This window comes from Excalfactoria chinensis, chromosome 4 (assembly GCF_039878825.1).
Source record: "Excalfactoria chinensis isolate bCotChi1 chromosome 4, bCotChi1.hap2, whole genome shotgun sequence".
Taxonomy (NCBI): Eukaryota; Metazoa; Chordata; class Aves; order Galliformes; family Phasianidae; genus Excalfactoria; species Excalfactoria chinensis.
In genome coordinates this window covers 72,641,890-72,655,869 of record NC_092828.1, presented here as the reverse complement: position 1 = coordinate 72,655,869, position 13,980 = coordinate 72,641,890, and the positions used below count along the sequence as shown (strand labels likewise).

General features: G+C 40.9%; 2 protein-coding genes across 3 annotated transcripts in view; one reads left to right on the top strand and one right to left on the bottom strand.

The window, feature by feature from the left end:
- AMMECR1 (AMMECR nuclear protein 1) overlaps nt 1-7,795 on the top strand; it is a 95,658-nt gene extending 87,863 nt beyond the window's left edge. Inside the window, exon 7 of the mRNA XM_072336095.1 lies at nt 1,270-7,795. Coding sequence (XP_072192196.1) covers nt 1,270-1,384 — 115 coding nt within the window. The 3' untranslated portion in view covers nt 1,385-7,795. The remainder of the gene's footprint in view (nt 1-1,269) is intronic.
- A 632-nt stretch (nt 7,796-8,427) lies between these two features.
- TMEM164 (transmembrane protein 164) overlaps nt 8,428-13,980 on the bottom strand; it is a 39,733-nt gene continuing 34,180 nt past the window's right edge. For both annotated transcript variants that reach the window (XM_072336130.1, XM_072336131.1), the window contains exon 7: nt 8,428-13,952. In XM_072336130.1, the coding sequence (XP_072192231.1) occupies nt 13,746-13,952 (207 nt within the window). In that variant the 3' untranslated portion in view covers nt 8,428-13,745. The remainder of the gene's footprint in view (nt 13,953-13,980) is intronic.

Genomic DNA, 13,980 nt, shown 5'->3' with positions numbered 1-13,980 from the left:
CTGGTCCATAAATAAAACCCCGTCTTTTCATTTCAGACATGAAAATACTGGGCTTCTCATGACGGTTAATGCACTCTTAGAAGACAAAGAGCTGAGATTATTTTTTCCCTGCTCCCACTTCTGTCCCCTACATCTAAAATGGTTGCCGTTACTTAGCAGAATTCTGCTTTCTAGTAGGAAGCTGATCACTGGGGAGTTGCTATTGCTAAGGAGAAGTTGCTGTTCTGAGGGTTGCATTTGGGAGGAAGAGTTTATGGAATCCAGCTTAAACTTCCAAATGCAGCACCCCGATTTTCTTGCTATCTTATTTTCAAGAAGAGAATATAGAATGTATGGTGATAACTGAGGGCATGAGTAGCAGTTGGAGTTACGAGGTGAGACTTTCTGTACACCTCAGTGAATAAGGGATATATTTTCCCAAGATACAGAACTTCATATAGCACATACATTGTGCTAGCACCATGATTTTGTTTGAGGCAGTGGCATACCAGTGCAGAGCCAAACAAAAGTGTTCTGTTCAGTATATTTAGTTTGACACCCCAAACACAAAATCACAGCCCTAATGAGTGGAATAGTCCGAGTGTGTTGTTCAATATTATGGTTGTTTTCCATCTTCTACACAGGCTGCCCTTGGCCTGTTTTGACTCCCTTAGAACCAACTTCATTAGTTGCCAAGCTTATAGTGTAGTTCCATAGTGGCAGGGGAATTAATGCACAGATCAGCTTGCTCATCATGTGCAGTGATGTGTTCCTTGTTGTCAAATGATATCAATGCAAATTTATCTGAAGCAGTTTGTTCTTTGTGGGAGCCTGGTTCTGCTTTAAGCTGTATATAGTTTAAAAGGGAAATAACTTCATTTAAGGTAGCTGGGTTTATTTTAAAAGCGGAATGTGCTAGACGTTACTTTTAAGAACAGCTCTGGAATCGGCACTGCTTGTTCACAGGGCTTTTCTCCCAGGTTATTTGTAGAGAGCTGGTCAGTAATTTGGGATGCTCTCAATAAATCATCACAAGTTGAAATACCTTGAGCAAAGTAGGAGGCAACAATTTTTAATAGGTTTTTTTTTTGGTTGATATTTGAAGTATTTTTCATAAGCGCTTGGTAGTTCTCTCCACGTCCTTGTGCAACTAAGGTTTGCCTTATTCCTAGCACCAGAAGTACGGAGCTGTTCTCTTCATTAAAACATACAACTAGCACCATATTTTTAGTGCTGCTCATGTAGCTGCCCGATGAAAGTTCTTGAATTTGCTTCTTTGCTCTTTCCTAGGTACCGTAGTGAGAAGATGACCATGAGCTACACAGAGTACCTTGCCCATCGTCAGCATCATCACTTCCAAAATGGCATTGGGCACCCCCTTCCACCATACAACCATTATTCCTGACACTGAGCCGCATGACCAGTCACTGGACCTCTCTGCAGACCTCTTCCCAGGAGACCCTGCCCCTTCTTGGTCTAGCTATCTCTATTACTGTACCATTTTATGATGATAGTTTCCGTTGCCATTTTGAGGCTTCTCCATAGTTGGTTAAGCTCATTGTGGCAACGGGAGGGAAAACTGCGTTATTACAAAGATCCCATACTTTTTTATTGAATCACTGCAGATTTTTTTGCAGCATATATAGCCCTTGGGTTTTTTATGAAATGTTAAATTTCTACTTCATTAACATTGAATTATATCAGTCAAGACTTTCTGTGACTGTGGATGGAAGGAAGAGTTTAAGGATTACAGTTAGGGATTCTTTGCTCAGAAAAAAAAAAAGAAAGAAAAAAAGGCATTCATGGCATTTTCATTAATAGCTCTGTCAGGGAATGAAACATATCAGATTCAGGTATTATATTAGACAATGAATTGCATTTTCTTAACCTTCTTAATAGTAGTCTGTGGTACAGTATTTCATAGACATTCTTCTTCCCTTTGAGCTTTTCCGTGAGCTCCTTTGCTCATCCGTTCAGATCTCCTGCCATGGTTGAGTAAGGAGCTCGTGGAAAACAAAATAAACACAGGGGAGAAGAAACTCTGAAATATGGAAAAAGGACCTGGCCACTTGGGAGGAACATGGGAATGCTGACAGGATCTGCAGGGATGCGGCGAGGAAGGCTATGGCCCACTTGGAGTTAAATCTGGTGAGGGAGGTCAGGGACATCAAGAAAGGTTGTGGGTTTTGTTTTGTTTTTGTTTTTTTTCCAGTAGCAAAAGGAAAACTAGGGAAAAATGTGGGCCCTGCTGCTTAGTGAGGTGGGTGCCCTGGTAACAGGGGATGTTGAGAAGGTGGAGATGCTGAACACCTTCTTTGCTTCAGTCTTTACTGATTAGAATGTCCCGCTGGAACCTCAGACCAAGGAGGTAAGAGAGTCCAGAGAAAGGAAGATTTCCCCTCGGTCCAGGAGGATCTGGTCAGAGATCATCTAGGCAAACTTGACTCACACAAATCCACTGATCTCAATGGGATGCATCCACAAGTGCTGAGGAAGCTGGCAGAAGTGATTGCCAAACCACTCTTATCGTCTTGGAGAATGAGAAAGGTGCCACTTCAGCCTTCAGAAGGGATGAGAAGGAGGAGCTGGGAAACTACAGGTCAGTTGGCATCACCTCTGTCCCTGGAAAGGTGATGGAACAGCTTGTTCTGGATGTCATCACCAAGCACACGGAAGAGAAGGTGGTTATCTGGAGTAGTCAGTGTGGATTCACCAAGAGGAAATCATGCTTGACCAACGTGGTAGACTTCTGTGATGTCATCACCAGCTGGGTAGATGAGGGAGAGCAGTGGATGTTGCGTACCTTGACTTCAGCCAGGCTTTAGACAAGACCATGCAGCCATTCAGCAGGACACGTACAGGTTGGTGATTTGGGCAGAGAAGAACCTGATGAACTTCAGCGAAAGCAAGTGTAGGGTCCTGCTTCTGGGGAGGAATGACTGCATGCATCAGTAGAGGTTTAGGGGCCAGCTTGCTGGAAAGGTGTTCTAAAGAGAAGGAGCTGAGTGCTGGCTGTGAGGCAGCAGTGTGCCCTTGTGGCCAGGAATGCCAACTTTATCTTGGGGTGTGTTAAAAAGAACGTGGCCAGCAGATCGAGGAGCTGATCCTCCCCCCACTTCTCTGCCCTGGTGAGGCCACATCTGAAGCACCGTGTCCAGTTCTGGGCTCCCCAGTTCAAGGTATCTTCTAGAGAGAGTCTGGAGAAGGGCCACAAAGATGCAGAAGAGCCTGGAGCATCTCCTGTATGAGGAGAGGCTGAGAGACCTGGGGCTGTTCAGTCTGGAGAAGGGAATGCTGAGAGGGGATCTCAGCACTGTTTATAAATATCTAAAGTGTAGGAGTCAAATGGATGAGGTCAAGGCTCTTTTCAGTGACGTGCAGCAATAGGACAGGGGGCAGTGGGCAAAAAAACTGGAACACGGGAAGTTTCATAACAAACACGAGGAAGAACTTCACTACTTTGAGAATAACGGAGCACTGGAGCAGGCTGCCCAGAAAGGTGGTGGAGTCTCAGTTTCTGGAGATATTCAAGACCCATCTGGATGCCTTCCTTTGTGATCTGCTTTAGGGAACCTGCTTTAGCAAGGGATTGGACTCAGTGATGTCCAGAGGTTCCTTCCGGCCCCTAGAGTTATGTGACTCTGTAACAGTATCTCACCCCTGCAGTAAAGATTTAGTGTAGCTATATAGGTAGGTCGCTCTGAAAGTAATGCCTCCTATTTATTTACATGGAAACTACAACAGGTACAAAGAGCACAGTAACACTACTTGATAGAGAAAATTCTCAGCTACAGAACACTATTTTTCAATGCAGTTATCACCATTAGCAGAGACTGCCCCTCTGCTGCCATCTGCCACACAGCAACAAAACGTAACAGACTATTGGTGGGAATGTTCAATCTCTGCTGCCATCCCACCAACAACTGCCTCTGATTTTGTGGGCCAACATCATAAAATAGGAGGCATTACTTTCAGAGCAGCCCTAGTACATGACCTCCAGCTCCAGCACACAGCCATAATTTGAAGGCTCATATACAAAATGCTTTTCTGGATATGAAGAAGCAATTAAGCATAATAAGAAGTGAGCAGCGTGCTCAGAATCATGTGGTCTAATTGAAAGTATGTGACGTAACTCAGTAGGATACCTTTATCTCCTGCTCTGCTCCAGAAGCTGAGGGCATCCCAGCTCCGTCAAGCCTACTCGTAATGCGTTTGTAATGAGAAAATGCCTTTTTGATGATCTCAAATTAGAAGTCACATTTGTTTTTAGAAGCAGATTGGTGAGTAGCGGATGTCATATTAGGAAGAAAATGGGTTTAGATTTTAGTGCCTTTGACTATGACATGGTTATACTTGCATATAAAATTCATAGAAAAAAATATAGCAAACGCACCAGAGGTTCCAGCAGTCGACGCTGAGTTCTGTGCTGCTCTGGTGTCACGTTTGGGGGGATTTTCTAAGTGAGATATTTTTCATTTTCTTTTGGTTTTGGATTATTTTTTTTTTTTAGCTTATTTTAGAAAACAAAGATCCCTATTTTGTTCTTGCTTGCGCTTTTGAATTGGTGGGGTTTTATCAAGTCATGAATAGCTGGGTAACTTGTTGAAAAAAGAGGGGAAAAAAAGAGATAGTGTTGTGCAAGAGCACAGGACAAGTATGCCATAATTTGTACATGTGTCCGTGTATCACAGGAATAGTACTTGAGAGCTCTAAGTACTTTATAATAATTCTCCACAAGGTAGGAGAAAGAAAACTGATGAGAACTTTTAACAAGTGTAGAAATAGGACTTAAGTGGTGTGTGTGGTGTGCTTGCAAGACGGGAGCTGCCTCCTCGCTCACGTGCCTGCAGAGCTCCCACCGATACCCGCTGTAGTTCAGTGCATGTTTTAGGGGACTCCACATCCCATCTGTTATGGAAAAGACCTTCCTCATATGGGCGAGCCAACTACGGTAAGCAGAAGTTGCAGCTATTATTTCAAATAAGGAGCGTTTTTAAAAATCCATATAGCACTCAGATAGATGAAGATGATCGAGTTCAGGTGTTAAAACAAACAACAGAAGAAGAGACTACAAATGTTCCATAAAACAGATATGGATAAATGATCCCTCGTGTGAGAACACCACTTAATGTGAAGGGAGGTTCTTGTAGAAGGCCTTTTGTATTCCTTCATCCACAGCATCCGATGTCCAAATATTTCCATTTTCAGTTGCGATGCCTTAATTTATAAGCAGAGGGCCTGAAGCGTCGGGAGCCAAGAGGTGCCAGGCAGACGCTGCAGAAACTAATAGATGTTTATACAGAGGCTATTTTGGATGATATTGTTGTCTTGTTTCTACTTGGGGGAGCGGTTTCTAATGGGTTTGTCTTCAAGTGGAAGCTGTGAACCGGTGGCTGCCCGAGAGGTGTTTTGGTTCTGGTTTTTTTCCTTGCCCTTATAGGGAAACTGAGCACAAACTGAATCACTCTGCTGCAAAAAACAAACAAGCGAAACACAAAAGTCATCCAACCCCGTCTTTAGCTGTCATCTCGTTGCAGCGCGCTCCCAGCGCTGCGTCAGCTCATCGTTAGAAGTTTTTTTAAGCAGATCTATTATATATAGAAATATATATGTATTGAAAGGTGCTAATCAACCTCAAGCAGGTCACGTGACTGGTCATGCGGATCTAAAATCATATCAGATTTTTTTAAGAAATCTTCGATATATGCAGATGTTATACAGAATTTCTTACCAGTGTAATAATAATATACTGATGAATAAACAATCCTGCGGGTTTTTAAGGACAAGGTCAGCAATACTCCCCCACCATGGCTTGGGGGGGAAAAGGATAGTTTTGTCTCCTTTTTGTATACAGCATAATGCACAATGCATTTTTTGTCTATCTCTTAGTAGCCGTTGCTTACAGATATGGTTAAAAGGGTGTTATACAAACTGTAAAGGTGTGCTTTCAACACGACTTAATGCCAGGCCCTTCTGGACCAGAGTTTTGTATCACTAATTAAAAAAAGCTGTTACGAAGTCTGCGGTCAATCAGGTTGTATGGTATTTTTTGTAGAGGAGATTGGAATAATCCGTTCATCGACAGTGTTTGTAGGGCACCTACCTCCTCAGCACGAGAGCGAGTGCTGAGAATACTGCGGATTGCTTCTGTGTAATTGTGGGGTTATCTGTACGAAACGTGCAGTTCACTGTGACACGCGCTGGCACAGAATAGGTCTGTTGGCCTAAAGCGAATCGACAATTGCTTTCACAGATGCCATTCTCTCGTAGTTATCACTCTTTCGGGTGTATTGCTGGATTTAGATGTATTTGTATTGTTATTTCGTTTTACTTTGGGGGCACTTCTTAAGAAGTTAAGGTACAACCAGGTAGCTAATTTCTCTCTTTTTAAGTTGGAATGCTGACCTTTGATAAGCACTAAATCCATTTGCCTTATTCCTTGAATCTTTTTATTTTATTTTATTTTTTTTAATTATTCTTGTGCTTAACGTTTCTCAAGTCCCCCCTTCTGTAAACAAAGTGAGGCAGCAGAACCCCAGCCTGACGTGAGGCTGTTGCGTAGCCGTGCCTCAAGTGGCCTTCCTTCTGGACCGCTGCAGCACCGACTGACCCGGCACCATCTCAGCCCCAACGCTGGTCCCAGCAGGGGGAGGAGGGCAACCTGAGAGTTCTGACCTCAGATACGATCCTAAGAGAGTCGAATCCCATTTGCACACCCTGGCGTTTGTATACGGACCTCTTTACTTGTTTTCAAATGTGCGGGTTTTTAAAGTCGTCGTCTGGAGTAGGTTACATCTCTTGTGTGTGTTAGACCGAACCAAAGAAGCCTCCAGCCATGCCCAGATGCTGCTCCTAAAGCCTGCCTTCCAGTCCTTGCAAAAGCCCCGCAGGATTAAATGTGTTAATTTTTTTATTTTTGTACAGTTTCTAACTGATTTTTGCTAGTGATGTTAATTGAATTAAGTTTATTTGGGGAGTCCGAGGGCCTCCTCCATTGAAATAAACCGGTGACTTTTCCTTTTATGTTAAAAAAATAAAAAAGAAATTTAAAAAAAAATAAAAAAAAAAAAGGAAAAAAGAAAAAAAAAGAAAAAAAAAAGGAAACCCAAAGTGTGCCTCTAAGATATAAAGGGTTTCTGGTTACATTTATTCTTAAGACCAGCAATGATTCTTTATATAGAAAGATATGTTTTCCTCGTTTTTTATTACTGTTCAATAAAAAACAAAGACCTCTTTCTTTGCTCTGGACCCAGTAATTGCGCTGGTACATAAACGCACTGAGAAAAACAAACTTTTGTTTGAGACTTTTGTAACAACTTCTGACTGTTTTTGTATATCAACGTTGATTCTTTTCCAAATATTTGGATCTACTTTCTAAGTTATTTTAGCGTTTTATATGTTACGAAAAAGAAAACCTTTAAATTGCTCACCAGCATCCTGAGTTATCTAATGCAGTGGTGACACAACAGTGGGCTTGGAGCTGCCTGGAGTAGCTGACAAGGCCTCTCTTTTTCTTCCTTTCTTAGTAACTTGATTGATGACAAATTATATCACAGATTACCCGAACCCCTTCCTTTATAACCGGATCCTCCTTCCTTCCACATTTAATTGCTATTAGTGTGAAGAAACTGTTGAAATGGGCATTTTAATATAAGTATGGCTTAAAAAAAAAATAAATAAAAACAAAAAAAAAGATAAAACGAGGAAAAAGGAAAAAAAAAAACCATTATATAGAAGGTTATCTGTGGGTCTGTGAGATATGGCTGTGGAAAGATATTGTAGTAGTTTTAACACTATTGTTATTACCTTTTAAATCATTTACCCAATAAAATAAGGAAAAAGAATCGCCATTTCTTTTTATGTTTCTCTGCTTAATCACGTGGCTGTGTCAGTTGATTGCTTTTCCTTTTTTCTTTTAATGTAAGCATTTGTAATTAGTGAATAACTAATTCACTAATCATAATAACTGTTATTTATAACTGATAACGGGGTTATCACAGAACAAAAACCAAACTAACCATACAGTACCAAATATTAGGGCTATGTCAAAGGGGGCAGTTTGGTTATCCTTCCATTCAGCATTATTGCAGTGTGCTTACGTGTCCTTTTAATTGCAGCCAGAAGCTTTTCAGAAATGCAGTAATGATGGCAATTGTTTGCCATCATCTACATGCGTGAGATTGTCCAGAAAGCCCTCGAGAACATCATTCGAGTTCTAGGTGCAGTGATAATCACGCTTGGATCTAGCAATACAGACAGGTTCAGACAGGAGAAGCTGTATTCTTACTGATTTGATGAGCACCCGTCCTATTATCAAGTCTCTCTATGAATCCAGCTGTTAATAATGGGAGAAGAACATTAATTTCAGTTTTCTTACCTACTTTCAAAAAGAGTGAACAAGACAGGCGTAGTGCCTGGCATGATTAGAAAGACAAGAAAATTACAGTACCATTAAAATGCATTTATTTGTTTTAATTCAAAGGTTTAAGAACTGTTTGCCCAGTGAGCTGGACATCATAGGGCACAACCACCAAAAAAAGAATCAGACCGAAATACAAAACCAAGTACACAAATTATCCCTTATTTGTAAATGTTACCTCATAACCAAGTTTCAGCACATTAAAAAGTTTACAAAATTTATAACTTTCCTACAAATTATTCAGAACTAACAGCATACACGGCAGTTGAGCCTCTCCACAACCAGCCTTGACATTGCCATTCCATTCCGTGCCTGGGTAGCTCTACGCTTGAGCTCTAGCTAATGGGAACCGCAAGCTTCCAAAGACCGCTAATGCGCTTCAGTCCAGTCCCTGAGCAGCTCCACTTCCCTGGCACAGGTTGGTTGGCGAGAGCAGTGTGTGTATGCGTCCTGTTCTGCCTGCTGCATCCTCTGCAGCATTGAGATCATGACTCAGTAAATGCAGGAATAATTTAAAAAAAGTACAAAAATTGACCCTGAAGAAAAACATCATCATTTAAAAAACAGCTCGGTTTTAACTAAGTTACAATAAAGCTGCAGTACAAGTATACAGCAATATCATATTGAGTACAAGATCACAAGAACCAACAGATTTGTTATGCATCTTGTCACTAAAAATGACAACATCAGCACTGATATATCTGCCCATAGAAACCTTCCTCCTTCTAACAGAAGGGCTGATATATGCCCTCCTTTTAGCTTTTTCTCAGCTGTGTTAAGTATTAGGAATGATTTAATTCCTAAGGATCCACCTCAAGTTGAACAATTTAAGGTGACAAGCGCGAGGATGCGACAAAATGGCCTCAAGTTGCACCAGGAGAGGTTTACATTGAACAGTAGGAAGAATTTCTGCACAAGAAGAATGGTCAGGCATCGTACTGGGCTGCCCAGGGAAGTGGTGCAGTGCCCACCCCTGGAGGTGTTTCAGAGATGTGTAGATGTGGCACTGAGGGACGTGGTAGGTGAGGTTAATGGTTGGACTTGATCTTGAAGGTCTTTTCCAGCCTAAATGAACCTATGGTCCTATGACTTGCAAACAGCAAGAAGAACATCAAAGTCTATGGTTGTCATTAGGTATAGATGCACAGGAAGCAAATGCCTACGGTTTAGATGCAAGAATTAGAATATAGAAGTAAAATACAGTACTTGAACAGTTGCATGTAGCCATTTCTGAAAGGAAAATACAATTAGGCTTTACAAAATGTTACAAAATATACTGAAATATCAAAACCCTGACTGTGGCTAGAGACAAAGGGATACATCCGTAATGAGGTACTCTGTAGTTTTCAGGTATGCAAATGAATGACTTTTCATGTCTCCCAGCCTCAGCAAGGCAGCATCTGATAAAGCACAAGTGAACTTCGCTTATAGGCAGCATTTGTCAAGCCCTAAGATGCTGAACCAAAACCAAAGTACGCGTGTGCATTCAAGAGTTTGGAGAGATTTATATAGTTATGATCAAGTGCTGTGAATTTCACCCTTCAGAAGAAACAAAATGCAAATCTCTGGTGCTTAAACAGAAGGGAGTTAAACAGATACAGTTCATACACTGCCTACAGTGCCTGAATCCTTAAAGTTATCACTGCATCTGTACTGGACAGCTAGAAGCTTGGCACAATAATATCCACAGGCTATCACCAGATCTTATGATGGGTACAGAAGTATTAGCAGCTCATTTTGGTGCTATGGAAGGCTACTTAGACAAGGTCTGCATAAACAAACCAATGCAAACCACTTTACTGTTGTTACTAGAGCTTTATTTATGTGTATACCTGGAAGTAATTTAGACTGTCATTCACCGACAGAGTAATCAGTTTCATTGCTCCCCACTTCTGTTGTTTGAAGTGTCTGTGGTACTAAAGAGTACAATGGAGAGATCTGTTCAAACATCTATATGCATCCATAAATCCTCCAAAGTCTATACTTAAGTGCCACACAATAACTTCAGGTATTGTGCATGACTTGTTAGGGGACAGCAAACCAGTCCACTTCAGGGTGAGTTTCTATAACCTTGAACACCTCTAAAACAAGCTACTGCTGAAAGGAAATAGTCTGCATGGCTGTATCATCAGCCTCCTGCTCTGCGCTGCATCCACCCCTAGTATCTTCGTAACTTAGTACTGAGAAAAGAGATGTACTGATTTTGGAGGGCCAGAACTTACCATACATTGCACTGCTCCAACATAAAACATCACCAGGCTCTGGTCAACAGCTTAAAGCTACTTTGACATAGATGGTGTGTCTGTAGTGCCACAGGAGAGAATGCCCACCAGCATTTATGAATAGCAACGTAGTTTTACTCTTTAATTTCCAGCATAGATAAGAAAAAATTACCAGAAATTCATCCGTACAGCATAACTGTTCACATAATAAACCACTGATGGAAAAGAAACTCTTCCAGGGAACAGATACTCCTATATGAAGGCTAAGTACTCTATTTTACTTTTCAAACCAATTTCCTACACAATGAACAAGCTCCGTTATCTGCATCTTCAGAGCAACTGAAGAGTGAAGTACGTGAATTTCCACTGATGTTTCAGAAGTTCATTCCCTTTCTGCTTCCCTTCTGCCCTATTCTTCTTCCCCATACTCAAAGCTTGTGTCTCAGGTGTGCTGACAACTTTCTGTACAGCTACACACCATAAACCAAACTGAAAGACTGTGTTTAAAAACAGTTTTCAGAACATGCTGGGGGGAATTGTGCCCTAATCTAGGTGTTCCTGCTCCAGCAGGGGGGTTGGATTAGATGATCTTCTGAGGTCCGTTCCACAATCCCTGACATCCTCTGACTGTGGATAAAAGCTCAGCCAGCTTCATTGACGCTGAGCAATAAGCAAAAGCAGCAAGCACGGCTTACCGTCAAGAAAAGTTTAAGACTCAGCTGCCCTTCTTCCCTCTAGATCCCAGTGGCTCCACTCTCCTGACAGCCATAAAATCCAGATGCTCATAAAATCCTTATTGAGTGTAACAGCCACTTTACTTCTCTTTACTGAAATATTACATTCAATTAGACACTTTAGTATCTAAAGCCAGAAGTTCAACATGCACCAAAACCCAAACTGGGGAGGTGAGAAAAGGAAATAAGAATTTTCCTCAATTTTAAGTCATAAGGACTTGACAATTTTGTATTTTAAGAAAAGAGACTGCACTATGTCTACTTAAATGTGTCTTGCTTCTGCAGTCTTAATTGACTGGAGGCAGTTAGTGGTGATAAGCATGAATATTCCTGTTCACCTTAGCATCTCTCAGCAACATTGTGTGTTTCATCAACTGCAAATGAAATATTGACTCTTGAATTAAGCACCACATCAGCAGCTCATTAAGTAGTCTTCCACGGGTGGATTCAGGCCTTCAACACCAATACACACTGTCTTTAGCTCACCCCTCCACAAATACACAACACGTGTCCTGTTTTACTGAAGCATTACTGAGTCGGCTTGATAAAATTAACTGTATACTTAAACATCTGCAGGATCAGTAATTCACAGTCACCCATATGAGATAGTAGTTCTTACCATCAAGTGCTTACTTTTCTCAAACCGAACAAGGTAGTAGTTCAGTCTGTGCAACTGGAACTAGCTATAGACGCTTCATAGTTTAGGTCAATTTACATCTCAATTTATAGTAAATAGTACAGGATGTTTACTTCATAGACATGGAAGAAAGCCAGAAGCTAGTCTGTAAATTTGGACGTAGCAGAAAAAACTTCTAATGGGAGATCTACTTAAAAAACAAGACAAAACAAAAAACACGCAAAGTGAAAACGTTTGGAGAAGTCATTTGTTCTCTCCCCAGTTATAATCTTATCTTGCAGGAAAGAGAAAAAAAAAGTCAAGCACTTATCATTCTTACTTCTCGAGGTATAAACAACTGTACCTTAACATCAAAATACATCTTCAGGTGATCCATCCAGAGGAGGTATGACGGTTCTGTTTTTCTCTTACAAGTCACAGCTCTGACAACGCAATGCAAACGCCAACTAACGTTTTGTACAACACAACTCCTGCAGCCCTGAAATACAACAGGCTGCACAGCATAGATCTACAGTTAACTATCAGGAAGAACACAGTAAAGACATCCAAGCTTCCCCCCTACAGTTTCCCCCTTATTCAGTTTACTATTTATAATTCTCTCCACTTAGATCCTTTTCTACATGAAAACTCATGTTGACAAGAAGATCTAGCCATACGAGTAAACTGGAACATTGTCTTTTCAGTAGAAGCCTGTGCTGATTTCACATTCCTTTTTATACTTGTGTTTTAAAAATCAGTATGAAGAATGTATTAGAGCTATGGAGACAGAAAATAGTTTCATTTTGTTTCCTCACCAACCACTCTACTAAGGATCTGGGTAGAATACAGAGGAGGAATGTTTAAAATGCTACTAAGTGAAAAAAGAACTGTTTACAATGTACACTGCATCTCTACTCAGTCTCCAGTCTAGGCTAAGTGACACAAGCACTTTGCTCAAAGGCAGGTCAGTACTGTTGATTAAATACCTATCATAACTTACACATAACATGGGCTTTTTCGTAACTTCTGTGTGGTGTTTTTCTACTCACTCAAAATCATCTCCGAAGCATCAAGATCTGATGTGACCTCCCTGATCAGACATCTATCCTTAGTAGGCTAGAAAACAAAGCATTCAGTTAAAAACAACAACAAAAAAAAAAACACAGCAAGGTATTTGAAAGAGTTATTGTTCCCCAGTATTTTCAACCAGCTTAAAGAAAACACAGTAAAACTTCACTGCCTTGCACTTCTGACTAGGAGATTTAGTGCACGTTGTTCCACCGTGACCGTTTTGTAACATGTAAGTACTAAGAGTTAAGCCATGATGATGCATTTCAAGATGTGTTCTGTTCGCATCAGTAGAGAGTTGTAATTCAGCTTTATTTCCTATCCTGTGATATAATTGTATTGATGGAAAAATCGTACTTAGAGGAAATAAGTCCAAATGAGGTAGCGCTGCCACTCTTTGCTGGAATGTAGATCGATCCTCACCTAATTTTAAAGGGTAAATTAGCAAGATTCTACTGTAATCTACACAAAACGTATAGAACAGAAACCTCTTCCAGAATAAGGCCACTAATGCTGCCATTGACAGTAGGCAGTGAAAAACAGCAGTTGAAAGAAAAACCCTCAATTGATAATAGAGGTGTTTGTGAGGCCATAAACTGCAGGGAGAAAAATAATAAACATATTGTCTTCTCATCCCTCCTCTTGGTTTTCCAGTATGAACATAGGGGTTTCTGCTTCCTGTATGTACTGCTCCACGGGGAGAAATTTCAGTCAATTTTCTTAGCTGGAAGTCTAAGCAAGTCCACACTACATTTAAAGATGGGGTCAGCACAGTAAAACAGTAAGATGACAAGCTTCCCGTGAGTCATAGTCATGACAGTCTGATGTCCAGATGCCCAAATTCGATACCAGCGCCCATAAAAAGGATCTGAAATGGCCGGGCATAACATGTTGTTCAAATTCACTTCTGTAACCTAGGAAAGGGACAACAAGTTTATAAAT